This window comes from Oryctolagus cuniculus, chromosome 6 (genome assembly GCF_051225735.1).
Source record: "Oryctolagus cuniculus isolate XC-2025 breed Fujian yellow rabbit chromosome 6, ASM5122573v1, whole genome shotgun sequence".
NCBI classification, from domain to species: Eukaryota; Metazoa; Chordata; class Mammalia; order Lagomorpha; family Leporidae; genus Oryctolagus; species Oryctolagus cuniculus.
In genome coordinates this window covers 27,047,587-27,074,943 of record NC_142872.1, presented here as the reverse complement: position 1 = coordinate 27,074,943, position 27,357 = coordinate 27,047,587, and the positions used below count along the sequence as shown (strand labels likewise).

Sequence of the window (27,357 nt, the reverse complement as noted above, 5' to 3'; positions counted from 1 at the left end):
TTTCTTTGAAAAAAGATTTTGAGCAGAAAGCCTAACCGATTTTAGGGAAATGTTTTTGGTATCTTTGGCTTTGTGTTATGTGTATGGTTTGTTCTGACTGTGCCGTGTGTTCACTTTAGTATTTTTTGCCATTTTTTCCATTTTATTAGCGTCATGCCCTATCACTTTCCCCCTCATTGATTTCAAAACAATGCATCTGCAGAGAGATGGGGAGGGTAAGTATGGTTCACCATAGTTCAGTTTTCTGCCTTTTTGTGGTTCACTTTGTTTGTCTTTATTAGCCCTTCTCCTGCTGTCCCCCAAATCTTAGGAAAACTGTTCCGGGTTAAAAATGATACCCAGAAAAAGTGGTTTTTGTTACTTTTCCTCTTTTCATGAAACAGGAGATTTTTTCATAAAATGCTTATTACCAGTTACTTGTTTGCTGGGACGCAGGTACAAGGGTTGCTTTGAAAAATCACTTTATTGCTGGATTTATTATGGGATTGCACGCTTTGTAACCAGTTTTTAGTTACCACATTGATTTGAGCTTTAAAAACAAACTAAATTATATTAATACTGTGAAAAGAAGGTGATGTTTTAAAATTGCTAATGTATAAAGTTAAACTAAGTCACTGAAGTAGTCATCCTAGACACTGTGTAAAAAAAAAAATCACTGGAAATTTGACACTGTCAAGCAATCTTTGTTTTCATTTTTGCTAATGTTAATAGCCATATCATCTAAGTTTTAAATTTTAGTTATAAAGAAGACTGGTGTATGAATGTGGAAGCTCCCCCCTTCCCTCCAGTGATGCTTAAAGTTAGTTTTGTATTTGGAGTGTATCTGTGGATTATATGTATGATCCATATTCTGTATGTAATCAGAGCTTTTGTGTGCAGACATCAAATATATTAACATGGTTTCATGTGAAAAATATTCAGAATAATTCCAATAAAATAAATACTCTTAAAAAGAACTAGTACTATTAAGTTATGTCCTGATAATACTATTGGCTATGTAATCACTATAATACATGTTATACATGGAAGTCCCGTAACAGAAGATAATCATCACGGTTTAATGGTAGAGATCAGATGCTATCAGCTGAGTTAGTGCCTCATTTGGAATGTTAGAATATTTCTGAAATCAGAGGGCACTGTTAGTGTTCTCTGTAAAATAGGGAAGAGCTCCCACATTCTAAACTAGTTACTGGACAGTGAGGGGACAACTCATAAACCTGACAACATTTTGCTTGCCTTTTTTTTTTTTTTTTTTTTTTTGACAGGCAGAGTGGACAGTGAGAGAGAGAGACAGAGAGACAGGCCTTCCTTTGCCGTTGGTTCACCCTCCAATGGCCACCGCAGCCGGCGCACCACGCTGATCCGAAGCCAGGAGCCAGGTGCTTATCCTGGTCTCCCATGGGGTGCAGGGCCCAAGCACTTGGGCCATCCTCCGCTGCACTCCCGGGCCACAGCAGAGAGCTGGCCTGGAAAAGGGGCAACCGGGACAGAATCCGGTGCCCTGACCGGGACTAGAACCCGGTGTGCCGGCGCCGCTAGGTGGAGGATTAGCCTAGTGAGCTGCGGCGCCGGCCTAACATTTTGCTTTTAAATTGAATTCCTGTTGAAAGACTGTTGATTTTTACTGTTCTAAATAAAGACTTTTCCCATATTGAAAAGTAACATTTTTCTATGCAATATCTTTGGAATATTAAGTTAGAATCTTCAGATTAAATAGTTTTAAAGAGCTTGACAGTGTCTTTTCTTGCCTTTTGCCAGTGGATTCAGAAACTTAAGGTGTAACTCCTTATGTGAAAATAAAACTTTTCTAAAACAAAAGCTCTGATCCTTTTAAACTATAGTGGGCTTTATGATGATCCTTGCATAATTTAAAAAGTATATACATACGTATGATATGTGAACTACCACATAATGATGTGACTTGAAGAACATGTAGCTAATATTTGGTGAATTTTTCCGTACATGGAACAGGAGATCCATGGTACTACTCCTTGTCTTTGTTTTACAGAGCCATTTCCTGCTTTTAAGTCTTGGCAGGAAGACTGTGAGTCTGGAGAAGCTCAGCTGTCTCCCCAGGCTGGAAGAATGAATCACCATCCTCTGGAAGAGGACTGTCCTCCAGTGTTAGCACACCGCAGTTTAGATTTTGGGCAGAGCCAGCGTTTCCTACATGATCCAGAAACGTTGGATTCCTCATCTAAAGCGCTTTCTTTTGCTAGGTATATATATGATTTTAAAGTACTTAGGACAGGTGACTGCTGTTTTAGAGATTTAGTCACTCAGGCCTATAGTTTAAAGTTTTTTCACGTTTCATGAAGCTTTTTTGTGTGTGGGGGGAAGATTTATTTATTTGCTTGAAAGGCAGAGAGAGAGAGAGAGAGAGAGAGAGAGAGATCAATCTTCCATCTGCTGGTTCATTCCTGAAATGGCCACAATGGCTGAAGCTGGGCCTTTCTGAAGCCAGGAATAAGGAACTTAATCATGGTCTCCCATGTGGGTGCAGGGGCCCAACCAAGCACTTTGGCCATCCTCCACTGCTTTCTCAAGTCATTAGCAGGGAGCTGGATGGGAAGTGGGCAGCCAGGACTCGAACCATGTGGGCTCCTCTTCAACTGCTACACTATATCGCAGGCCCCTGAAGTACATTGTATTAACTTATTTGTTGGGCCCTACTGTTAAATTCTGAGTTTATTGAGGTGTAGTTTCTGGGGTTTGCTCATGAATAGACATTTCCTTATTCATTCATTCTTGATGGAGATACAAATCTTGAAAGGATAGCAGTAAGTGCAGCTGAACAGCTCCTCTTTTTTTTTGTCCAACCTTTACATTGATTCTGAATGTTAAAAATTTGCTTTTTTTAAAAAAAACTTGCCTTTAAAGTTTGAAGACTTTAAAAGAGCTCTGAGTTGCTGCATACCTTTCTTTTCTGCCTCTGTCCAGACAAGTTTTAAGTGAATCCATTTAATGTTCGCTTATTTTTTGGGCTGTCATACCATTGTGCTCCTTTTTACTGTATATCCAAACTGTATATTAGGGACTTAATTTCACTTTAAAGAGGTACTTGTTGGTAATAGTGTTTAATGCTGCTTAAAAATTCAACTAACAAAGAGTTGGCCCTTCATTTTAATTCAGGATTCGAAGATCATCCTTTAGTTCAAAAGAGGAAAAAAGAGAAGACAGAACACCTTATCAGCTGGTCAAGAAACTGCAGAAAAAAATCAGACAATTTGAAGAGCAGTTTGAAAGGGAAAGAAATAGCAAGGTAAATTTATAGTGTTGTCCCGAGTGGATTCTGTGTTAGAACTGGGAGGAGGGCCATCAGAGAGCAGGAGTTCAGCTGTGTCCTGACAAAGGGAATGAATCTGAGTGATCATATGGAGCTGAGATCAGATAGGTCTTTCACTTACTGATTTCCAGGCCAATATTCCTGCTGTTGTACCACTTGTCTTATATTTCTACTGGTGCAAATACTTCATGTTGATAAGTCGTGCTGTCATTTCCACTCTGTCAAAAACCATAAGTACTAAGAGAAGAGGGAGAGAGGAAAGGTGGGAGGAGGGGAGATTGATTGAATTGTAAGAACATGTGGTGTATGAAGAGTCATACTTGGAGTCAGAAGACTCGTTCGCATCTAGCTTCTGCCAGTTACCTGCTCTGGGAGGGTTTTATATAATGTCCTGCCATATCCAATTAAGTAGGAACTATAAAATACAGTTTGGCATAAATTAGCATAGCCTTTGCTTACCTTAAAACTATTAGTGATTCTGCTTTTTAATTTTTCAGCCCTCCTACAGTGATATAGCAGCCAATCCAAAGGTATTAAAATGGATGACAGAGCTCACTAAACTGCGGAAACAAATTAAAGGTATAAGATGTGCAGTTTTGTAATTGCAGTTTTGAAATGTCTGTTATAATATCTCTAGGAGTTACAGCTATGATTTTGATGATTTAAAATTTTGAGCACTTTATAGCAAAAAGTTTCCTTTAGTTCTTAAGGTCAAAGTTGTGTACAAAAATGGGAAATATGTAGTACTATATTATATCCTTTCTTTAGTACAAGGTGAAAGGTTTATATGATCTGAAGAGAAACTGGAGTATTATTTGTATCCTTTCAAACGTCTTTATTTTTAATTAGTAATACTCTTTTGAAATATACCCTATACCATATATTCCTTAAGTGAACTGATGGCACAAAATTTATCTGAACTATATTTCATTCATTAAGCAGTTTGAGGTTTTGGTAGGTATTTCACTAGGATTTTTTGGTGGATATTTCGTCCAAGACTAAATCTGATCATAGTAAGTGGCTAATACTGCAAAGACTTAAGTTTTAAGTCTTCTTGAATCAGAAACTAGACTTTGTGTGTCTTGTGTCAGTTAAGGCATATATACTTTGTGAATGTTTTGTGCTAATTTCTTAATACTTAAAAAATTATCTTTGTCAAGTCTTTGATCTTAGTTTTACTCATTTAAATTTATTCAGTAATACTCTTTTTTTTTTTTTAATTTATTTTATTTATTTGAAAGGCAGAGTTACGGAGAGAGAGAAAGAAAGGGAGGCCTTTATCTGCTGGTTAACTCCTCAGATGCCCACAATGGCTAGGACTGGGCCACACCAAAGTCAGGAGCTTCACTTAGGTAAAAGGGTCCCAAGGACTTGGGCCATTTTCTGCTACTTTCCCAGGCACATTAGCAAGGAGCTGGATCAGAAGTGAACCAGCTGGGACTCAAACAGGTGCCCATATGGGATGCTGGCATTGCAGGCAATGGCTTAACCTGCTGCACCACAGCACGGGCCCCAGTAATATTAGTATTTGTTTGGTAAAAGCACTTTGCAGGCAAGAAGACAACTGAAGTTATAGCAGTGAGAAGTACAGACACTGTCCATATTGTCATGGAGTTTACATTCTTGTTGTTAAATAATTTTTCATAATTCTTCTTTAGAATATTTCCCCCTACAATTATGTTAAACATTTCCTTGTTTAAATGCCAGTTTCTACCTATCAGTGAAGATCACTACCTTGTTATATTACTAATTGGCATCATTAAATTACATAGAATTAGCCTCATAGTTCTATATTTTTCTTCTACTTGATATTCCTATAGTTCATCCTCTGCCAAGCAGCCAGAATTATCTTCTGAAGAATCGTGTTGCCCCCTTGTTTGTCTTTCATGGGCTTCCCTTTCCACTTGGAATAAATTCCAAACCTTTTACTGTATTTTTCAAGGCCTTGCACACCCTGCCTATTGCCAATTTCTTCACTTTCATCTCATTTTTTGTTTTTTAAACATGCCGAACTTTAGGGCTTTTGCATTGGTGTTTTCCTCAGTTGGGGACGAATGCTCTTCCTTAAGTGCTGCCTGCTAGCTGGTTTCCTTCTTGCTCCATCATTCAGAAAGGCTTCTTTGTCAATCATATATAATGTAATTGCTCCTTCACAAAACACACTCTTTTTTTTGCACTTTGACTCCATCTTGGTTTACCTTCATACAGTAGTTAGTAGCCTTTGAAATTATTTTAGTAATCTGATTACTAGGTTCTTGGTTTTCCTTCTCTGAATATGTACGTCGTGAGGACAGTCTGTATTTTGTTTATTACTGTAGCTCCAGTGCTCTAAAGAGCATCCTGCTGTATAACAGGCTTTCTAAGAATACTAGTTGAAAGGATGAAGAGACTCTTTTGCTGTCTATGTAATTTAAATATTTTATGTAATGTTAAAATATCTGAGCATATCTTGTTTTTTTTTGACCGGATCTCATTGTACCTTACCTCAGTCTTTATTGCTGTCTCCTCTTGTTTCTGAAACGTAGATGCAAAGCACAAAAGCTCTGATGGAGAATTTGTACCTCAGACACGTCCACGTAGTAACACTCTTCCAAAAAGCTTTGGTTCTTCTCTAGACCATGAAGAGGAGGAGAATGAGGATGAATCCAGAATCATTCAGAAAGAGAAGAAGCCATCTAAAGAAGCAACCCTTGAACTTATTTTGAAGAGACTGAAAGAAAAACGTGCTGAGAGGTGTCTTCCAGAAGATATCAAGGTTATCTTAAGTTACGACTTTTTGCCCAGATAGCCTTTAGAATTTCTGAAGCAAAATAATTACCACAGTAATATAATCTAGGTAGTCTGTCTGGCCTGAGTTTGTTCTTCAAATTTGCAGATTTGGGAAGGTGCTTGTATCAGCATGCCAGAAGTGCCAGGTCTTTCAGGGATTGAGTTAAATAAATAAAACTAAAAAAAAACTGGAGTTAATTTCATTTGTATTGGGTGCAATTGGCAAGATGATTCTGTAAAAGCATGAAAGAGAGGGGCCAGCTCTATGGCATAGCAGGTAAAGCCACCATCTGCTGCACTGGTATCCCCTATGGGTGCTGGTTTGAGTCCTGGCTGCTCCATTTCCAATCCAGCTCCCTTCTAATGTGCCTGGTAGAGCAGTGGAAGATGGCCCCAGTTCATGAACCCCTGCCCCTGTATGGGAGACCCAGAAGAAATTTTTGGCTCCTAACTTCCAATCAGTCCAGCTGTGGCCATTTTGGCCATTTGGGGAGTGAACCAGAAGATGGGAGATGTTACTCTCTACTGCTCGCTCGCTTGCTCTCTCTCTCTCTCTCTCTCACTCTGCCTTTCAAATAAATAAATAAATCTCTTAACAAAAAAAAGAAGAAGAGTAGAAAAAAGAGACCTGAATTTGAATCCTGGTGTAGTCTCTTATTAGCTATTGCTGTTGAGCTAATCCAGGTATTGACTGGTTATATTATATGCATTCTGCCGCTCAGTCCCTTTAACAACCCTTTGATGTATGTGGTCATTAGAAAACAAATTGATTAAGGTTGTTATCCGGATTAAATGAATTAATTTTTTAAAAGGAGCCACCATTTTATTTTTAAGTATTGTTTATTTGAAAGGCGGAAATAGCAGGGAGCTGGATTGGAAATGGAACAGCCAGGACTCAATCTGGTAGCCGTATAGGAGGCCACTACTGCAGGCTGAGATTCACACTTCCATGCCATAGCACTGGCCCCGAATTACCGTTTTTTGAAGAACCACACTATAGTAATATTCTGTGCCTGGGTAGTCCTTTTCAAGGCACTTGGCAACTCAGATAATTTATCAGATGAGATTTACTGGGAGAAAGTCAAGAGTAAGTGTTCTCAGGTGAACTTCTGAGATGATGGCGAGTGATGGCACGTCCTGACAAGAATACATACACCTCTGGTCAGCTCAATAATGGAGTCTTTGTCTCCCTGAAACACAGCAGAATTAATCATTCTTCTGCCTCTCTTCCCTCTAACTTGTCTTTTGCTTGAAAAGAAAAGATATATATATATATGTGTGTGTGTGTGTGTGTGTATGTATATATATATATATATATTTATTTTTTTTTTTTTTTTGCAGGCAGAGTGGACAGTGAGAGAGAGAGAGAGAGAGAAAGGTCTTCCTACAGGCAGAGTGGACAGTGAGAGAGAGAGAGACAGAGAGAAAGGTCTTCCTTTGCCGTTGGTTCACCCTCCAGTTGCCACTGCGGCCGGCGCACGGCGCTGATCCGAAGCCAGGAGCCAGGTGCTTATCCTGGTCTCCCATGGGGTGCAGGGCCCAAGCACTTGGGCCATCCTCTACTGCACTCCCAGGCCATAGCAGAGAGCTGGCCTGGAAGAGGGGCAACCGGGACAGAATCCGGCGCCCCGACTGGGACTAGAACCCGGTGTGTCGGCGCCACTAGGCGGAGGGTTAGCCTATTGAGCCGCGGTGCCGGCCAAGAAAAGATATATTTTAATTTGATTTGAAAGACACAGATAGATCTTCCATCTGCTGTGTCACTTCCCAAGTGCCTACCATAGTCAGGGTTCAGATCTCTAACTGGTTGCAGAAATCGAAGTATTTGAGCCATTACCTGCTGCCTCCCAGGGTACACTTGAACAGGAAGCTGGATTGGAAGTGAAATAGACAGGATTCAAACCCAGGCACTCCAATATGGGATACCAGTATCTCAAGTAGTGACTTAACTGCCCCACCACATGCTTGCTCCCTTTTACTTTTTAAGTTTCTAGTTAGAACACCTCTGCCTGGCATTTCTTTCCCTCCTATAAAGAGATTTCAGGGGCCATTGTCTGCAGTGCTTGCATCCCAAATGGGCACTGGGTTCAAGTCTCTCTGCTGGGGCCCGGGAGAGCAGTAGAAGATAGCCAAAGCCCTTGGCCCCTGCACTCATAGGGGAGACCTAGAAGAAGCTCCTGGTTCCTGGCTTTGGATTGACCCAGTTCCAGCCATTGCTGCCATTTGGGGAGTGAACCAGTGGATGGAAGACCTCTCTCTCTCCTCTGTCTCTCTGTAACTCTGCCTTTCAAATAAATAAATGAATCTTTAAAAAAAGATTTTAATTGGATGAGCTTTACTTGAATGCATTGTCCTAGGCTTGAGATTCAAATTTGAGATTGAAATTGCAATATTCCATAGAGTCTATACTCAGCTGTTCTCTACTCAATGTATATAATCTAGAGTGATACTTATTATGGGAAGATACTATGCAGTCTTTTTTTTTTTTTTTTTTAAACATCTTGTATTTTCATTCTCACTATGGTGAGAGATGGGGTAGTATTAACTACTCCCTAGAAATAAGTAGAGAGTTAATTTGGTCTAGTTTTGAAGGGTATTTTTTGATTTCCCTTTCATTCTTCAATGTTTTTTTTAAGATCTAGTTTTTTAAAAAAAGATTTTTTTATTTGAAAGAGTTACACAGAGGGAGGAGAGGCAGAGAGATAGAAAGAGGTCTTCCATCTGCTGGTTCACTCCCTAGATGGTCGCAACAGCCAGAGCTGTGCTGATCCGAAGCCAGGAGCCAGGAACTTCTTCTGGGTCTACCACATGGGTACAGGGGCCCAAGGACTTGGGCCGTCTTCTACTGCTTTCCCAGGCCATAGCAGAGAGCTGGATTGGAAAAGGAGTAGCCAGGACTAGAACCGGCGCCCATATGGGATGCTGATGCTTCAGGCCAGGGCTTTAACCCCCTGCATCACAGCGCCAGCCCCAAAGATCTAATTACTTATTTGAAAGGCAGAGTTGGGGCTGGCTCGTGGCTCACTTGGTTAATCCTCCACCTGCGGCGCTGGCATCCCGTATGGGCGCCGGGTTCTGGTCCCAGCTGTTCCTCTTCCAGTCCAGCTCTCTGCTGTGGCCTGGGAGGGCGGTAGAGGATGGCCTAAGTGCTTGGGCCCCTGCACCCGCATGGGAGACCAGGAGGAAGCACCTGGCTCTTGGCTTCGGATCGGCACAGCACCGACTGTGGCGGCCATTTGCAGGGTGAACCAACGGAAGGAAGACCTTTCTCTCTCTGTCTCTCTCTCACTGTCTACAACTCTACCTGTCAAATAAATTAAAAAATAAAAAAAAAGGAGAGAAAGAGTTACACAGAGAGAGAGAGAGAGAGAGAGAGGGGTAGAGTTAAGAGGTCTTCCATCTGCTGGTTCACTCCCCAAGTGGCCCCAGTGGCTGAGACTGGGCCAGGCTGAAACCAGGAGCCAGAGGCTTTATTCTGGTCTCCCATGTGGGTGCAGGAGCTCAAGGACTGGGGGTGTTTTCCACTTTCTTTCCCAGGCATATTAGCACAGAGTTGGATTGGAAGTGGAGCAACTGGGACTGGAACTGTCAAGCATATGGGATGCTGGCATTGGAGGCTGTGTGGCTTTGCTTGGTACGCCACAGTGCCATCCCCTTGAAGAATTTTTAATTTTTATTTATTTGAAAGGCAGAGTGACAGTGGAGGGAGAAACAGAGATCTTCTGTCCACTGGTTCACTCTTCACATGGCTGCAACAGCTAGGGCTGGGACCAACTGAAGGCAGTAGTCAGGAACTCTATCCAGTTCTCCAGTGTGGGTGACAGGGTCCCAAGTCTTTGGGCCATCTTCTGCTGCTTTCCCAGGCCAGGACTCAAATTAGCACTTCAACATGGGATGCCAGCGTTTTAGGCAAGTGGCTTGAGCAGCTGTTTTATAACTCCAGTCCCACCCAAGAAGGAATATTTATTTATTTATTTATTTATTTATTTATTTATTTATTTTGGGACAGGCAGAGTGGACAGTGAGAGAGACAGAAAGAAAGGTCTTCTTTTTCTGTTGGTTCACCCCCTAATGGCCGCTGCAGCTGGTGCACGGCACTGATCTGAAGCCAGGAGCGAGGTGCTTCTCCTGGTCTCCCATGCAGGTGCAGGGCCCAAGCACTTGGGCCATCCTCCACTGCACTCCCAGGCCACAGCAGAGAGCTGGACTGGAAGAGGAACAATCGGGACAGAATCTGGCGCCCCGACCGGGACTAGAACCTGGCGTGCTGGTACCTGGTATGCTGGTGCTGCAGGCGGAGGATTAGCCTATTGATCCGCAGCACAAGCCAAGAAGGATATTCTTTGAAATGTCGTTTCGTTGCCATGTTTATAAGAGATTCTAAAGGACAAAGGAGGAAGGTTTTGTGGACAAATAAGTTTGGGAAGTCTTGCCCTACTCTATCCTGGGGAGACTGGTAGATGTGAGAAGAGTATTACAGTGTGTATAGTCTAGTCAGGTCACAACTTGGCATTGTTGGGCTCTTTTTTTTTTTTTTTTTTAAAGATCTTTCCACAGTACTACTGCTAGGTTTTAAAAAATAATTTAGGAGCAGGCCAGCACTGTGGCCCAGTGTGTTAAGCTGCTGCCTGCAGGGCTGGCATCCCATGTAGGTGCTGCTTTGTCTTGGCTGCTCCACTTCTGATCGAGCTCCTTGCTGATGTGCTTGGGAAAGCCACAGATGATGACCCCAACTCCTTGAGGCCTTGCACCGACCTGGGAGACCCAGTTCAAGCTCCTGCCTTCAGGCTGGCCCAGCTCTGGCCCATATATTTGGGGAGTGGACCAGCAGATGGAAGATTGTATGTCTTTCTCTCCCACCATCCCTCTCTTTCCCTTTCCTCCTCCTTCTCTGCCTTTCAAATAAATAAATAAATCTTTAAAATTAATTTAGAAATACTGGATAAGACCTGTGACTATGTATGTGTAGGGTATATGTATGTTCATTATTCTTTACACTAATAATAGACTGTGCAACATTAAATTCCAAACAACTCTGTATGCTTACTGTGTGCTAGGTAGGCACTATTGTCAATGCTTTCCATATATTAACTTATTTAGTCCTCAGTTACAGCCTTTTTTGTGGTAGGATGAAGTTTTCCTGTTTTATAGATCAGGATATTGAATACAAACGGGTTATATATTGGCCGGCGCCGTGGCTCAATAGGCTAATCCTCCACCTTGCGGCGCCGGCACACCGGGTTCTAGTCCCGGTCAGGGCGCCGGATTCTGTCCCGGTTGCCCCTCTTCCAGGCCAGCTCTCTGCTATGGCCAGGGAGTGCAGTGGAGGATGGCCCAGGTGCTTGGGCCCTGCACCCCATGGGAGACCAGGAAAAGCACCTGGATCCTGGCTCCTGCCATCAGATCAGCGCGGTGCGCCGGCTGCAGCGGCGGCCATTGGAGGGTGAACCAACGGCAAAGGAAGACCTTTCTCTCTCTGTCTCTCTCTCTCACTGTCCACTCTGCCTGTCAAAAAAAAAAAACAAACAAACAAAAAAAAAAACAAAAAAAAAAACGGGTTATATAACTCACCCAAGCAAGTATTCATAATTTATTCAGAGGAAACTTCAGTTGAGCCATCATGGGATTGATATCTGTCTACTAAAGGCCAGATTCCATAGGAGACTGAAAATGCTGCTGGCAAATCCATAAAGGGTGTGTTGACTTGGGCTAGGTAGGCAATGGGTCTGCCCTTTCAACCAAACTACTTGCATTTTTGGAGTGATGTGAATAATTAGTGGTGTCAATAGAAGTGAAAAATAATTTTTTTTTTTAATTCTAGAAAATGACAAAAGATCATTTGGTAGAAGAGAAAACTTCTCTCCAGAAAAGTCTTCTTTACTATGAAAGTCAACATGGAAGGCCGGTAATGTCTCTCCCTAAAAAAGATGCGATTTCCTGTATTAAAAAAGAGTGTGACTCACTTTTGTGGCATAGATTCTTCAGAGCTGTTTGATAGAGCAGTGTTCCCTGTAACTGGGGAACTGCTTGTTTATTAAATATAAAATTTTAAATTTGGGTGGAAGTGGATCATATTGCTTATTGTTCCGGATATTTTAGATTTCTGATGATGAAGTGATTTCCTTTTTTCTTGTTTCAGGTGACCAGGGAAGAAAGGCACATTGTTAAACCCCTTTATGATAGGTACCGGCTTGTAAAACAGATGCTGACAAGAGCTAGCATCACTCCTATTCTTGTAAGTAAAGCAAGCAAACGTTTCTCTGGTTCATTTTACCCAGATGTACTTTTCAAAAGGAAATTGTTAGGATAGTATATTGGAGAAGTACATAGCCAAGGTAGAATTATTGTTGTGAGATTATTGATTTTAAAAGAGTAAGAAACTGGGCCGGTGCCACGGCTCAATAGGCTAATCCTCCGCCTAGCGGTGCCGGCACACCGGGTTCTAGTCCCGGTCAGGGCACTGGATTCTTTCCCGGTTGCCCCTCTTCCAGGCCCGCTCTCTGCTATGGCCAGTGAGTGCAGTGGAGGATGCTTGGGCCCTGCACCCGCGTGGGAGATCAGGAGAAGCACCTGGCTCTTGCCATCGGATCAGCGCGGTGCACCGGCGCAGCATGCCAGCCGTGGCGGCCATTGGAAGGTGAACCAATGGCAAAGGAAGACCTTTCTCTCTGTGTCTCTCTCTCACTGTCCACTCTGCCTGTCCAAAATACAAAAACAAAAAAACAAAACAGAGTAAGAAACAGGAGACCAGCATTGTGGCATAGCAGGTAAAGCCACCACCTGCGATGACAACTTCCTATATAGGTGACAATTCATGTCTCTGCTGCTCCACTTCTGATCCAGCTCCCTGTTAATGGCCTGAAAAAATAGCAGAGGATGACCCAAGTTGTTTGGGCCCCTGACATCCACATGGGAGACCTGGATGAAGCCCCTGGCTCCTTGTAGCCATTTGGGGAGTAAACCAACAGGTGGAAGATCACTCTGTATATAGAACTCTGACTTTCAAATAAATAAATAAATCTTAAGGAAAAAAAATAAGACATTGGTAAGTGCTGTTAGTATCTTCAAGGTACTTTGTAAGCATTTTATGTATGCTTATGTCATTAAATATTGACATGTAAAATTGTAACAGGCAAACTGTTAAAACTGTATTTCCCTGGTGGTTTGTTCAAAGTTATATACTTGTTAAGTGGAGGAACTAGAATGAAAAAAACTTGTATTTCAGATTTGCATAGTTTCTTTCCATTTAAGTGCATTAGTTTTGGAATAGGCATCATGATGATCACATGAGAGAAAGTAATGTGATATTTATCTTTTTGTGTCTGGCTTATTTCATTTAGTGTAATGATCTCCATGTCCATTCTGTTGTAAATATCTATGTGCACAATCACACATATTTATAGTAAATAGCAGGGTGAATGGCATATTATTTGGTACATGGATATTTATAATTGCTTTTACTGAATTTTACCCCTTACATAATAATATACCATGTGTCTTCATTTGATGATCTTTGTCATTAATTACATATTAGGTAATATTAACATTTCCCTACCTTTGCTTAAAAAAGTGTGTGTGTATACATACATTTCCATATAAAGATCATATGACAAAATGCTAAACATTGTTAAATCTGTGTGTGGTCATTGAAATACCCTTTGTATTTCTCTGTATTATTTGAAATTTATAATAAAATGGCAAAATATATATATTTTTAAAACTATGGTAATAGTGTTTGTGAGGATATGGAGAATTGGAACCCTCATACAGTGCTGGCAGGAATGTAAATTGATGTAGTTACTGTTTGGCAGCTCTTCAAAGTATATGACTCAGTTATTCAAAAGATACGACCTAGTAGGCTGGCGCCGCGCTCAATAGGCTAATCCTCCGCCTGCAGCGCCGGCACCCCAGGTTCTAGTCCTGGTTGGGGCGCCAGATTCTGTCCCAGTTGCCCCTCTTCCAGGCCAGCTCTCTGCTGTGGCCTGGGGGTGCAGTGGAGGATGGCCCAAGTGCTTGGGCCCTGCACCCGCATGGGAGACCAAGAGAAGCACCTGGCTCCTGGCTTTGGATCAGGGTGGTGTGCTGGTTGCAGCGACCATTGTGGGGTGAACCAATGGCAAAGGAAGACCTTTCTCTCTGTCTCTCTCTCCTGTCCACTCTGTCCAAACACACACACACACACACACACACACACACACAAGATACGACCTAGCAATTCTCCCAGATAAATATCAGTTGGAATTAAAAATGTGCTCACAAAAACTACACAAGAGTTCATGGCAGTATTATTCATGGTAGGCAAAAAAGTGGAAATAGCTGAATTCTCTATCAGCTAATGGTGGATAAATGTGAGATATATCTACACACTGGAATATCATTTTATTAACCTATAAAACGAAGTGGAATATTGATACATAGCATAACATGGGTGAGCCTTGAAAACATGTTATATTAAACAAGCCATACTACATTTTATGATTCCATTTATGAGTATATGAAATATTTAGAATATGGGAACACACAGAAAGTAGATTAATGTTTGTCCAGGCTGGGAGAGAAATGAGTGACAGTTAATGGGCATAGGGTCTCTTTTGAGGTGATAAAATGTTTTGTAGGGGCCGGTGCTGTGGCTCAGTAGGTTAACGCCCTGGCCTGAAGCACTGGCATCCCATATGGACGCCAGTTCAAGACCCAGCTGCTCTACTTCTGACCCAGCTCTCTGCTATGGCCTGGGAAAGCAGTAGAAGGTGGCCCAGGTCTTGTGCCCCGCACCAGCATGGGAGTCAGGGAAGAAGCTCCTGGCTCCTGGCTTTGGATTGGCGCAGCTCTGGCCGTAGCAGCCATCTGAGGAGTGAACCAGCGGATGGAAGACCTCTCTCTCTCTCTCTCTCTCTCTCTCTCTCTCTGCCTCCCCTTCTCTCTGTGTAACTCTGCCTTTCAAATAAATAAATCTTTAAAAAAAATTTCTGGAATTAGATAGTAGTGATGGTTGCAAAACTATGTGAATCTTACAACAACCACTGAATTGTATGTTATAAGAGGGCATATTTTATGGTAAGTATCTTAGTAAAGCTGCATTAAAAAAAAAAAAGAAATGTAAAAGGGGAGTCAGTGTTGTGGCACAGTGGGTTAGCTGCCATCTTCAGTGCTGGCTTCCCATATCAGAGTACTGGTTTGAGTCTCAGCTACTTCACTTCTGATCCAGGTCCCTGATAACTTATTTGGGAGGGAAGTGGAAAATGGCCCACAAGTATGTGGGTCCATGTCATCCATGTGGGAGACCAGGGTGGAGTTCCTGGCTCCTGGCTTAAAATTTTTTAAAAGATTTATTTATTTTATTTGAAAGGCAGAGTTACAGAGAGAGTGAGAGAGAGTGAGAGAGAGAGAGAGAGAGAGATCTCACCCACGTGGTCTTAATGGTTGGAGCTGGGATGATGTGAAGCCAAGACCCAGGAGCTTCTTCCAGGTCTCCCATGTGTGTACAGGGACCCAAATAGTTGGACCATCTTCTGCTTTCTAGGCACATTAGAAGGGAGCTAGATGGGAAGTGGAACAGGTGGGATTCCAACCAGTGCCCATATGGGATGCCGAAGCTTCAGGCAGCGGCTTTACACACTGTATAGCACTAGCTCCAGACCACATTCTTCTTGGGGAGTGAACCATCCAGTGGATGAAAGATCTCTCTCCAGTCCCTTCTCCCCTTGCTCTACCTTTCAAATAAATAACCACCTTAAAAAGAAAAGTAAAAGGATCTTCAGACCAAAAAAGTTCATAGCTATTTTAAATTCATTTAGCTTAGAAATATTTATTTGTTTAATCTATTTGAAAGAAGAGAGAGATCTACCATCCACTAGTTCACTCCTCAAATGCCCATCACATCTGGTGCTCAGCCAAGCCAAAACCAGAAGCCAGGAACTCAATCCAGGTGTCCGATGTGAGTCGCAGGTTCCCAGCTAGTTCAGCCATCACCTGCTGCCTCCCAGCAGGAAAACAGAATTGGAAGTGGAGCTCTGGGACTTGAATCTGTGTGTTCCAGGCTGGGTCTTAACCACTACACCAAATACCTGCACTAAGACTCTTTTTAAAAATGAATCATCTGCTAGTTCATTCCTCAAGTGCCTGTGTTAGGGACTGAAGCCAGGAGCTAGGAACTCAGTTTGGGTTTCCCACATGAGTATAGGCACCCAATTTCTTGAGCCATCACTGCTGTCGAGCTGGAACTTGAACCCAAGCATTCCAGTATGGGATGATGTCCCAAGTGGTATCTTTTTTTTTTTTTTTTTAAGGTTTATTTATTTATTTGAAAGTCAGAGTTACACAAAGAGAGGAGAAGTAGATAGAGAGAGAGGTCTTCCATCTGATGGTTCACTCCCCAGTTGGCCGCAATGGCCAGAGCTGCGCCAATCCGAAGCCAGGAGATTCTTCTGGGTCTCCCACGCAGGTGCAGGGTCCCAAGGACTTGGGTCATCTTGTACTGCTTTCCCAGGCCATAGCAGAGAGTTCGATCAGAAGTGGAGCAGCCGGTACTAGAACCGGTGCCCATATGGGATGCCGTCGCCTCAGGCCAGGGTGTTAACCCGCTGCGCCACAGCGCCGGCCCCCAAAGTGGTATCTTAAGCACTGTGCCAAATGCCTGTAACCTCTGGAAATGTTTCATCTATAAAACTTGATATTATTGTTACAGGGATCTCCATCTACCAAGCGAAGGGGTCAGATGTTACAGCCAATCATAGAAGGAGAAACTGCACATTTTTTTGAAGAAATCAAGGTAATTCCGAAGTGAAATCGTTCTCTTATCTCTTTTCTGGGGCCAGTGTGGTGGCTTAGCTGGAAAGCTACCATCTGTGGCGCTGGCATCTCATATGGGTGCTGGTTCGAGTCCCTGCTCCTCTACTTCCTATCCAGCTTATGTGCCTGGGAAAGCAGCAGAGCACGACCAAAGTGGTAGAGCCCCTGCACTCATGTGGGAGACCTGGAAGAAGTTTCTGGCTCTTAGCTTTGGACCTGCCCAGCTCTGGCTGTTGTAGCCATTTGGGGAGTGAACTCGAGGATGGAAGATTCTCTTTCTCTCTCTTTTTCTTTCTCTGTAATTCTTTCAAATAAATTTTAAAAGTAAATAAAGGAATAAAAGAAAACTTGAAAGTCATGGTCTGTTTGATTCCCTGGTACCTGTTTAGGAAGAAGAAGAAGATGGTGTAAGTTTGTCCTCTGAATTAAGTGATATCTTGAAAACTGCTGTACAGGCACAATCTTCATTGGAAAACTCAGAATCTGACGTTGAAGAAAATCAAGAAAAACTGGCTCTGGATCTCCGATTGTCAAGTACTCGTGCAGCCTCTATGTATGTATGCTTGTTTGTGATTTTAGGCAATTTCTATAATAAAATTTATGTGCTAAGGAATTATTTGTTAATTAAGCACTTGGAGAATACAAGAAATTAATCTAGAAGTAACTGTGGGATACACCCTTTTAAGTGTGATTTATAAACACATGTTTTCATTCCCATGTCCTTTATGAAATATTAAGAAAAGTTAAGAAAGTAAAACCATACTTTTGATTTGTAACAGACCACAAGAACCAGTTTTTCTGTTAGCTTGTTCTGTATCAGCTTCTTTGTCTTTGGACTGTATGGTCCTGACGTCACTTTCCAGTCAGCTGTGAAGGTGTCAAGTATTGATACTGAACCCTACCTTTAGCTGTTCCAGTTTCATTGGTTTAGGGTAGTTTAGACATTGGGATGTTCTGAAACTTTCCCAGCTGGTTTCAATTTGTAGCTAGGACTAAGAACTATTAATATGATGAATCAAGAATGCCCTTTCAATTTTTTCTTCCTATTTAAATTTTAGGCCTGAATTACTGGAACAACTTTGGAAAGCCAGAGCTGAAAAAAAGAAACTACGTAAAACATTAAGGGAATTTGAAGAAGCATTTTATCAACAAAATGGAAGGTTTGTTGAGCATCACAAAATCGATTCATCTTTCTCCTTTAACTTACATGTGCCTATATGTGGAATATGTAAGATTAGAAGTAAATTGTACATGTTGGATGTTAGCATTGAAAATAAAAATGTAGGGGGCTAGCATCGTGGTGTAGCAGGTTAAGCCACTGCCTGAGACTCAGGCATCCCATATGGGTACCAGTTTGAGTCCCGGCTGATCCCACTGCTGACTGATCAATTCCCTGTTAATGCCCCGGGAAAGCACTGGAGGATAGCCCAAGTGCTTGGACCCTGGACCCACATGGAGACCTGGAAGAAGCTCCTGGCTCCTCGCTTTGGCCTCTCCTAGCCCAGCCTGGGGAGTGGACCATTGGATAGAAGGGTCTCTCTCCCTCCATCTCCCACTCCCCCTTTCTCTTCCCTCTACTTCTCCCTTCTCTCTCTTCCTCTCTCTTTCCTTTTTTCTAACTCTGCCTTTCAAATAAATAAGTACATCTCTTAAAAAAGAAAGAAAATTATAATTAGGGTTTGGGGCAACAGCTAGTGATAAAACTGAATTGCATTTGGTGATTCATACAAAGTTATATACTAATCTTGTGCTATAGGTACTTTTATATCTTAATTCATTGGAGCCACAGTTAGCTAAAAATGTGAAATGACTTCTACACTCAATACACACAGATCTGGCAGAGTCTTAACAATGGATTCTTAGTGAATAGTGACTTACTTCTAGTTAATCAACAATGATCATAGATAAGTATAGCATCATGGGTAATGAGGGAATTAGTCCAATAACCGTTTCTCTTTCAGAGCAACTTTTATTTGAATTTCTGTTCAGTAACATTGTATCTCATTAGGACAGCTTCTCAGTCTGTAGTTTCCAGAGGCTCTCTAAGGTATTACAGCTTTTATTTTCTTCCCTAGGAATGCCCAGAAAGAGGATCGTGTTCCAGTGCTTGAGGAGTACAGGGAGTACAAGAAAATTAAAGCGAAGCTTAGGCTTCTTGAAGTTCTTATCAGCAAACAAGATTCTTCAAAATCCATATAAAATATACTCCTTGAACAATTCATATCTTAAAGTCAGTGTGTCCCTTGATGTTATCATCCATGTGTACTTGGCTGGTACTTGAGTTCATTTTTTCAGGCACTCAGAGTTTCATTTTGTACTTGGTTGTGGAGGGTAAGTAGGCCCCCCCTCAGGAGTGCAGGTGATGTTCCACAGTAACTACAGACCGACCTCTCCACCTTTAGCAGACATGCAGCTTCCTTCATTGTTTTGTACTGCACATATATCCTGTTAGCAAAAGACTAGAATTTTATCCTTTCCACTTCAAGAACTGAAAATACAAAGCTTTTTGTTACTACCATCTTTTTTTTTCCATTACTGAAGAAAATTGAGAGGAAAATCTTCACACTGAATTCTTCAGTTGCCTTTTTCTTACAGAATGACTGAAAATTTGAAAGAAAAGCCTATAAAAGTGCACATACGCAACTGTGTTGTTTTCCTAGAAAACCAAAATCAAACTGAAATTTCAAGGCCTACTGTGGAACACCTTTCTGTTTATTCCCAAAGTGACACCTTCTCACAGGTATTATGCTAGCAAAATTTTGCGATGCAGTGGTCACACAACTCCTGGATGAAGATAACTGTGGGTACCAAAAAGTGACCTTGCTTAATACATTGAAAACATATACCACACATCACACACAGAACTGAATCATATCACATGCTGCCTATGGGACTTCAGTTACTGTTTGTTTCCTCAGTTACTGTTTATCAGCTGGTGATGATGTGATTTGTCTGGATCAGATCTTGTGTGCTGTCCCCTCCCCCACCTCCAGATAATGTGAGAAAATAGCCATGTCAGTAGGTAGGAATTCTGATGGTGCTCTGATTTGTGTGTTCAATCAAATGGGCCTAACTCTGCAAAATCATCATTATGCCTAAAGTAAATCTGTTCTTAACAAGGGCTGTACCACTGCATTTTTACATATACCTTCAGGGGTTGTACCTTTTTTTTCCTCTTTTAATCAGCAAAATTCATATAAACAATACCCTGTAAAAGGGACCACCTTTTGCTAAATTGCATGCTGTGTAAAGCAGATGTTTTCAGGATGGGCAGCGGTATGCCCTTGTCACTGACTCTTAGCCTACTTTCTTTGGCTTTGCATGGCTTTTCTTCAGGTACTCTCCTGGTATCATTCTGCTAATCATTTTTCACAGCAGGTGACTTCATTTGTGCTAATAGTACAACAGCAAACTTAGGTCAGTCTTAATCCACGTTTTTTTTACCTGGTGCTTTTTTGTATTGATGAGTGTCTCACCTTGTGCCCATGTTTTGCATGCAGTGACTCATGCATGGTTTCCTTAACTAACTACTATTAACAGTTTATTCCATACAGAGATGGAATCTTGCAGCATTGTTTAATAAGGGAGGGAAGCATGAACCTCAGACTTCCAGCACTATTTCATAGTAAGCACAGTGAAGTAGCTTGGTAGTAGTGTCACTGATACTTCACATTTCACCTTGTGTGTGCAATGCCTTTTTTGGGGGGGAGGGAAAAAATCCAGTGGTAGTGAATATGTAGTTGGAGATGTAAAAAAAATACTGAATCCAGCCTCCCCCCACCCCCGCTTTTGGGAGTGGTTTCTTTTGATACTAGATGACTCATAATGCCTACCTAGTAAAGTGAAATTGAAAATGCCAAAAGTTGTATCACTTTGGTTTAAATCCATTGTGCAGTGTACATTTCAGTTAATTCGGAATCCAGACAGTGTATTCAAACATCTGATTTTCTGTGCACTGTATATTGTTTTATATGAATGTTTTATTTTATATACCACATGCAAAAATGTCCATATGCACTATTTAAATGTTTTAAATAATATATTCCTTCTTTATAATGCTAAATCTATATGAGTACCATATTTTTATAAGTCACTGGCCTGACAGGTTTCATTTTAGAGTTAACAGCTGCTTCATGATGTTGGTTATTCAGTGTTAATGTTTGGCTGCAAGTAGAATAGATAAAAGTGGCATGGCAACACTTCTGCTGTGTGACAGTATTGTGTGTCATAGTTTGAGCAGTAGGTGGTAGAATTAGGCAGTTTGTGATAGTTTTCCTTTGGTACAAATAAAAACTGTATATCTATATACAAATATTATATAGATATATATGTCTACCAGTATATTGCATTGCTGTGTCTGGCACTTCATTGTATAGACTTTTATAATAAAAGTACTTGTCCTGAGTCATTGTAAATGTTTGTTTATTTTTTGAGAAGGTGTTAAAAAGGAAAAAGAATGGAGACATCAAATGTTCCCTTGCCTTAGTGTTCTTAGGCTTTTGTTTGAATTACCCTACCCAGGGACTATTTCAGGGGACATAGAGTTACCAGATTACTTGACTGGCTACAGCTTTGTGGAGTGGTAAGGCAGAGCAAGACCACTGATTGAGAGTGAGCGAGCTTCCTTGTTACAGTGAGTTACCCTACTAAGGAAACTTGATGTATAGTCTGAAAAAGAAGTGCTTGGCATGAGGATGGTGGGTAGTGATTTAAAAATCTCTTTACTCAAGTTTTAAAATCCAAGGACTGTTGTGCACCAGTGTGGAAGTTGAGTGCTTTGGTCCAATGTTTCTTGGGCTCAGAGAACATTTTCAGCTTTGGCTGGCTTATGTAGCTTAGAATTATTAGAAGAATTTCCCTCTAGTTTCCAAAATGCCAGCCATACACAGCTCTCTCTCCAGTCAGACAGGGCCCTTGCAGCATTCTCATTTGTGAGTTCCAGACAAAATGTTATTTTTGATGCTGATATATCAGCCTACGTTGCTCTTTGTTTTGTTTCTGGAAAACTAGAAATGTGTTATTCTGTAAATTGTCTATGTGAATTTCCAGGTTGAAGATATTAGTGAAATGTCTGTAGGTGGTTGGGAGTTTGTTCCATTACACTTTGGCTTTTTCCAGGGGACTTTGAATTTTAAAGATTGGAAGGAGATTATTTTACTTGAGTCTTATATATTAATGGTTTTCTAGAATTCTAAACCTTTACTTAGGTATGGTCAAAGGAAATCAGAACACGGTACCTGATGCACTTGAAAGCACCTAGAGTTCTTATACCCTGTGACAGTTAGAAAACTTGACCTACTCAGTGGGCTTTTAGAGACCGGCCCAATAACCGTAGCATTTTGTACTTCACATTGCTAGAATTTAATAATAAATCTTGTTATAAAGTCTTGTGTGTGTACCAGTGTGTGTTGACCAGAGGCATGTTAGTATGCATGGGTTGTATAGTGGTTCCCCTCTGGAAAACTGAAGTCTTAGAAATCACTTGATTATTATTGACCCTGAGAACAGTTTGATGAGAAGTGGTTTAGTGTTTTTGAGAAGTTTGGCTGAAATGAGAACCAATTTAGGAAATAATTCAGTATATGATTAAGTCAGAAATACTCAGTGATTTGTATCATAGATTCTCACCTCACTTCTCTTGCAGAGCTGAAAACTTTCTCATCACTCGGTTTAGTTTTAAACTGATGTAGCGTAATTCCTTCTCCAGCTCCACAGCATATAAAAAGAGTCTAGAAGGTAATTTAAAAGGAAGTGGGGGATGAGTCAGTAATATAGTAGGATTTTAGTGCCTACTGTGAAGTACTTTGAGAAGGAAGACAGTATTGTAAGCTTCTAAAACGTGGCTTGTATGGCCATTTATAAAGCCACTAAAGCTGTGTGGGGAACAGTATCTGCTATCCACATCAACTATAAATGGCAGTTATTATTTACAGATGTAGGGCTAAAAAAATTTATCTTTTGTTGTTAAGCAGATAGAGTCATGTGCTTTGAAACTGGGTAGAAAATTAAGAAATGATATTTCACTAAGGTTCTAGGTTCAGGAAAATAGTACAACTCATGTTCCTAATCCCCCTATCACAGTATCACATATTGGTTACAACAAATGCTTACTCTCGAAATTCTTGTTGAGTGACAGGCTGGTAGTCATCTTGAATTTCTGCAGAATAATACTTTTCCTCAAGTCTCTCTTTCCATTTTTTCATCTGCTCTGCCCTTTTGATCTCCTGTCAATTTAGAGAACAAGTAAGTTTGCAAGTTTTATATATTTTTTTTCATGTCTGATACACAAGCATCACAAAGAAGGAACTTGAAACTATTCTTGGATTTTCAGTCTTACTGCCCTTTTTGCCGGTTCTGGTTTTGGGGTCTGTGCACCAGCAAAATCACCTTGGAGGACTTGGTGAAAGAGCTGGTTGGCACAGAGAAGGCTGTTTGTTTAATTATAAATTATTCTTGTTTCGTGGCCTTTCCCTTTGCATCTCCATCTGAGTTTCTTCCTGACTCCCTCCTTCACTCATCAAAGCTGAGATGTTCTTTCTGTGCCTCTGTTCTGTGATATAGAGAATGAATTTCAAAGTACATCTGGTGGTATTCGTTACTCTCCCAGCAGTTACTTACCAACTGCTGCTGACTTACCTCAATCTTTCTGTAGTTATTCTGTTGCTTAGTCCAACTTTGTGCTCCAAATTGTTCATGTACCCCCAGACAAGCTCATACCAGAAAGTTTATGTTGCTGTACCCTTCCCTGATCCTAAAGGGTCCTTCCTGTGTATTATTCTCACTGCCACTCACTTTCCTTGTAGTATGCAAAAATCTTTTCTCCAATTTCTGGAAAATAAAATGCCCTGTGTGTTGAAAATAGGGACAGCCTTAGGGAAAGAGCAGGCAGTGCATCCAGATGTGATTCACAAAACTGTTCCATAAATTGGTATGTTACTGCCCTTTCCAGCAATAATCCTTGGTAATAAAGTGGATCCCTGTATAAGGGTTTTGATTACCTTCCTCAGGGAGGATAGTGATGCCTACTTCCACACCCTCTGTTTACCTGAGACATGTGACCTGTTCTGGTTAAGTTCTAAGTTTTATCAATGACTTTAAACCAATATATCTGAAGCAGGAAAGAATAGACAGATGACAGCACCCACGTTTTGACTTACTTCTAACATGTTAAAATGATAGGCCCCCAAGCCAATTTTTAATGACCAGACTGATTATAACATCAGATGGATTAGTGATAATGGGCTGAATATGCAGAGTAAACTTTACTCATCCTTTAAAAAACTCATCCCAGCCTTCTTACTTCTCTATGAAGTATTTTTTTTTTCTTGAAGAAACCTTTTATTTAAGGAATGCAGTGATTCTTCTCACCATATCCACACTCTTACCCTTCCCCCTTCTCCTCCTCCTCCTCCTTCCTCTCCCATTCCCAGTCCCATTCTTCACTAAGATCCATTTTCAATTAACCTTATATACAGAAGTCCAACTCTATATTAAGAGTTCAACAGTTTGCATCAAAGAAAAATTTCCTTAACAGTTGAGACAGGCTGTTCAAAGTTATTGCATCTTGAATTTAATTTCACTTTTTTTTTGAAACTTAAATTTAAAGAAGCACCCAAGAATGATAACATCTTTTACGAGCACTTAGACATTATTATAATACAACTCTGAGGACAGAAGTCCTGCATGGGAAGGTAGTGCACAGTGACTTCCTGTTGTTAATTTAACAGTTAACACTTACGTATATGAACTCTTTCTTGAAGTTCATAGGGAAGTGGTACCGTTCTTCCTGGTAGGGGGATCCTCCTGTCAAGCTGCTACATCCTCTGTAGGTGGAAGCTGTTTTGCAGCTGCCTCTGGATTACCTGAGTGTCCGTACAGGCTCTTACAGCCTCTACTGCCTCATACGTGAATTCTCTTACATGAAATCCCCCTGTTGAGTTCCCTATATGATTTCTATTTTTCTGACAACTCTTAACTGATGAATAAATACTTGGTAGCAAGGAAGGTCCAAAGAAACAAATCCTTAAAGATGGTGTGCTTCCAAGGAACACAGTGGACTTAGAAATTTAGGACTACTGCATGGCCATGTGGGATTCCTCATGCTACAGAATCAACTGGCAAAGAAGTCGTTACTCAGATGACTGAAGTGATTGATCCCCATTACCGAGGGGAAACTGGGTTACTGCTCCAAAATGGGCAAGAGGAGGCTAGTTTACCAGGGGATTCTCTGGGTGCCTCTTAATACTTCCATGTCCAAAAATAGCAGGTAATGGGAAACCATGGCATCCTATTGAAGACAGGTCCACTGAGGATTTGGTTGCAGAATTAATAAAGGTTCAGTTAATCCTCATGCAGCCAGCTGAAGTCTTGGCTGTGGGCAAAAGGAATGACAAGGAATAGGTAGTGGAAGAAGTTAAAAATATCAACTACAGTCTTGTGATCTGTTACAGCAAGGGCTGGAGCAGCTGTGCATTTTTACTTGCATGTTTATGTGTTTCTCCCTTTAAACAAGAAATGTTGGTGATAGTGAATTTTGAAGTTTAAACATTAGGCTGCAAAGTTTTAAACAATAGTGTCTACTAGGAGAATTCTTAGCATTATACAAAGAAAAATACAATGACTGTTGGGTCTTTGCTCCTCCCATTTTGGGGGTGTGGGGTAGAAGTATGAGGGATAGTTCCATCTGATAATGGAAGCTTGATATTATTTTACAGAAGTTGCAAATATGTGTGCTAAATAGCCAAAAAGATGGTGGGTTGAGTCAACTAGTTAATATCTCAACTCAAAATTGACCCTCCTGTTCGCTGTGATGCTGGATCTCAGGCTTTGGAAGCCTTATTCCCCAGACTCTCTCGCTACCTGGGTTTCTGTTAGATTCGGCTGTTATTTGGGGCAGGGAGGGAAGAAGGGACTTCATATTTTTCCTGTTTCTGGAGGCAGTGCTTATGTAATCGTACTTAGGCCAGCAGCAAGGGCTGGCTCCAGGCTGCACCATCCTGCTGCTCCTCAGAACTAGCCTCACCACACCCCTCAGAAGTATCTGAAGCAGGCCTCTTGGGCAGGGTGCGCTCTCCAACGCCTGAGCACCAGCTCCACAGGCCCTTCTCTAAGATACTAGGTTCCACTTTGTAGCCTCAGACCTGAAATTGGTAGCCTCTTCCTACAGTTATTGTGTTTGAGTTGCCTTGGAGTTCTCATTTTATACTTGGTCTTAAATATGTATGTGTAACCAATTTCTTACAGTGATTTTTTTTCTGTTTGAAGTACATATGTGTTTCTTTTTTTTCCTGACTAGGCCCAGGTTGATAAATGTATTGTGAATTCTCATTTGGTCAGATATATTTTTGTGTCTGTAAGGAAAGCTTAAAATTTTTCTGTATCTTGGTTTTGAACATTTTTGTAGATTGCTAAGCATTTTGTATTTTGTTGGTGTTATCAATAGGGTTACCTATTACAGTTTTTAACAAACACTGATTTTTGTATATATGACATACTTGTATTTAAATGAATTATTTTTTCATAGTACTTTATTGGATTTTCTTTTTGTTGTAAGTTTTTAGTTCATTATATACCTCAAAAATTTAGAAGAATCATTTGAAATAGAGGTAGTTTTACCTCTTTGTGATTCTTGTACACCTAATATATCTCTTGTCTAAACATTTAATTTCTTTACTACATCATTGTTTTGTCTGTTGTGTCCAGTGTTTTCCTATTAAGATGGTAGCTTATGGATGAGACTGTTTTTATATCAATGAAGTGTTATTGATTCCTGTTTTGTTTTCTCCCCAAGATTAGGTGTTGAAGCTTAACGAATACCCAGCATCTATGGAAAATGATCATGTAATTTTCCTTTTTTAATACAATGAGTTATGATAAATAGTTGATGACCCAATTTTGAACTGTTCTTTCGTTCCTAGAATAAACCCTATCTGATCGTGATATATTATTGTGTGGTGATAAATTTTATTTGCCAACATTTTATTTAGGATTTTGGGTTCAAGTTTTACATCTGAGGTTTCTTTTTTCCTTTGGTACAGTATTTAGTCACTTTATAATATTAATTTGGAAGTTTCCCCTTTCTCTGTGTCCTGAATGACTTAAATACCCTGAATCTGTTTTAATATTTTTATAGAAAAATTATCCATTCAGTTAAAAAATTTTCTGTATAATGACAAAAAAAGTCTCATAGTATTATTTTTTAATTCCTTCTGTTTCTTGATTAATTTTCCTTATTGTAATTTCTCTTTATGTTTTCTCCTTTTTCTTCCACTGGTTAGCTAGTGATTTCCTTTCTCTAATCTTTTCAAATAATCAACCTATTATTAATTTAAATTACATTCTTGTTTACTGCTTTTATATTTATTTCTATTATTTTCTAAAATTAATACTAAAATTAATTTCACTTTGATTTTTATTGATAAATTTGAGACTTAATTTTCCTCTGGTACATAATATTTTTATTTTGTTTCCTGAGAATTCATGATTTCATTTTGTTTTTCCTCTTTTTAAAAAAA

At 40.6% G+C, this 27,357-nt stretch overlaps 2 protein-coding genes across 31 annotated transcripts in view; one reads left to right on the top strand and one right to left on the bottom strand.

Annotated features, from left to right (window-relative positions):
* The window catches only part of FAM13B (family with sequence similarity 13 member B), a 97,490-nt gene extending 70,706 nt beyond the window's left edge, over positions 1 to 26,784 (top strand). For 11 of the 25 annotated variants that reach the window (XM_070076131.2, XM_089335906.1, XM_017341079.4 and 8 more), the window contains 11 exons: positions 150 to 215; positions 2,009 to 2,219; positions 3,133 to 3,262; positions 3,784 to 3,865; positions 5,812 to 6,041; positions 11,877 to 11,960; positions 12,195 to 12,290; positions 16,740 to 16,823; positions 17,233 to 17,396; positions 17,902 to 18,003; positions 18,919 to 26,784. In XM_070076131.2, coding sequence (XP_069932232.1) covers positions 150 to 215; positions 2,009 to 2,219; positions 3,133 to 3,262; positions 3,784 to 3,865; positions 5,812 to 6,041; positions 11,877 to 11,960; positions 12,195 to 12,290; positions 16,740 to 16,823; positions 17,233 to 17,396; positions 17,902 to 18,003; positions 18,919 to 19,042 — 1,373 coding nt within the window. In that variant the 3' untranslated portion in view covers positions 19,043 to 26,784. The remainder of the gene's footprint in view (positions 1 to 149; positions 216 to 2,008; positions 2,220 to 3,132; positions 3,263 to 3,783; positions 3,866 to 5,811; positions 6,042 to 11,876; positions 11,961 to 12,194; positions 12,291 to 16,739; positions 16,824 to 17,232; positions 17,397 to 17,901; positions 18,004 to 18,918) is intronic. The other 14 variants (XM_089335904.1, XM_089335907.1, XM_089335905.1 and 11 more) reach the window with 2 other exon arrangements.
* PKD2L2 (polycystin 2 like 2, transient receptor potential cation channel) overlaps positions 18,793 to 27,357 on the bottom strand; it is a 47,237-nt gene continuing 38,672 nt past the window's right edge. For 5 of the 6 annotated variants that reach the window (XR_016236151.1, XM_089335914.1, XM_089335910.1 and 2 more), the window contains 3 exons: positions 22,955 to 23,067; positions 22,472 to 22,572; positions 18,793 to 19,288 (listed from right to left, as the gene is read on the bottom strand). Coding sequence is in view for 5 of the 6 variants with exons in the window: in XM_089335914.1 (XP_089192040.1) it covers positions 22,473 to 22,572; positions 22,955 to 23,067 (213 nt within the window). In the remaining variant the exon portion in view is untranslated. Of the gene's footprint in view, positions 19,642 to 22,471; positions 22,573 to 22,954; positions 23,068 to 27,357 lie in introns of all 6 variants that reach the window. The other variant, XM_089335911.1, reaches the window with a different exon arrangement.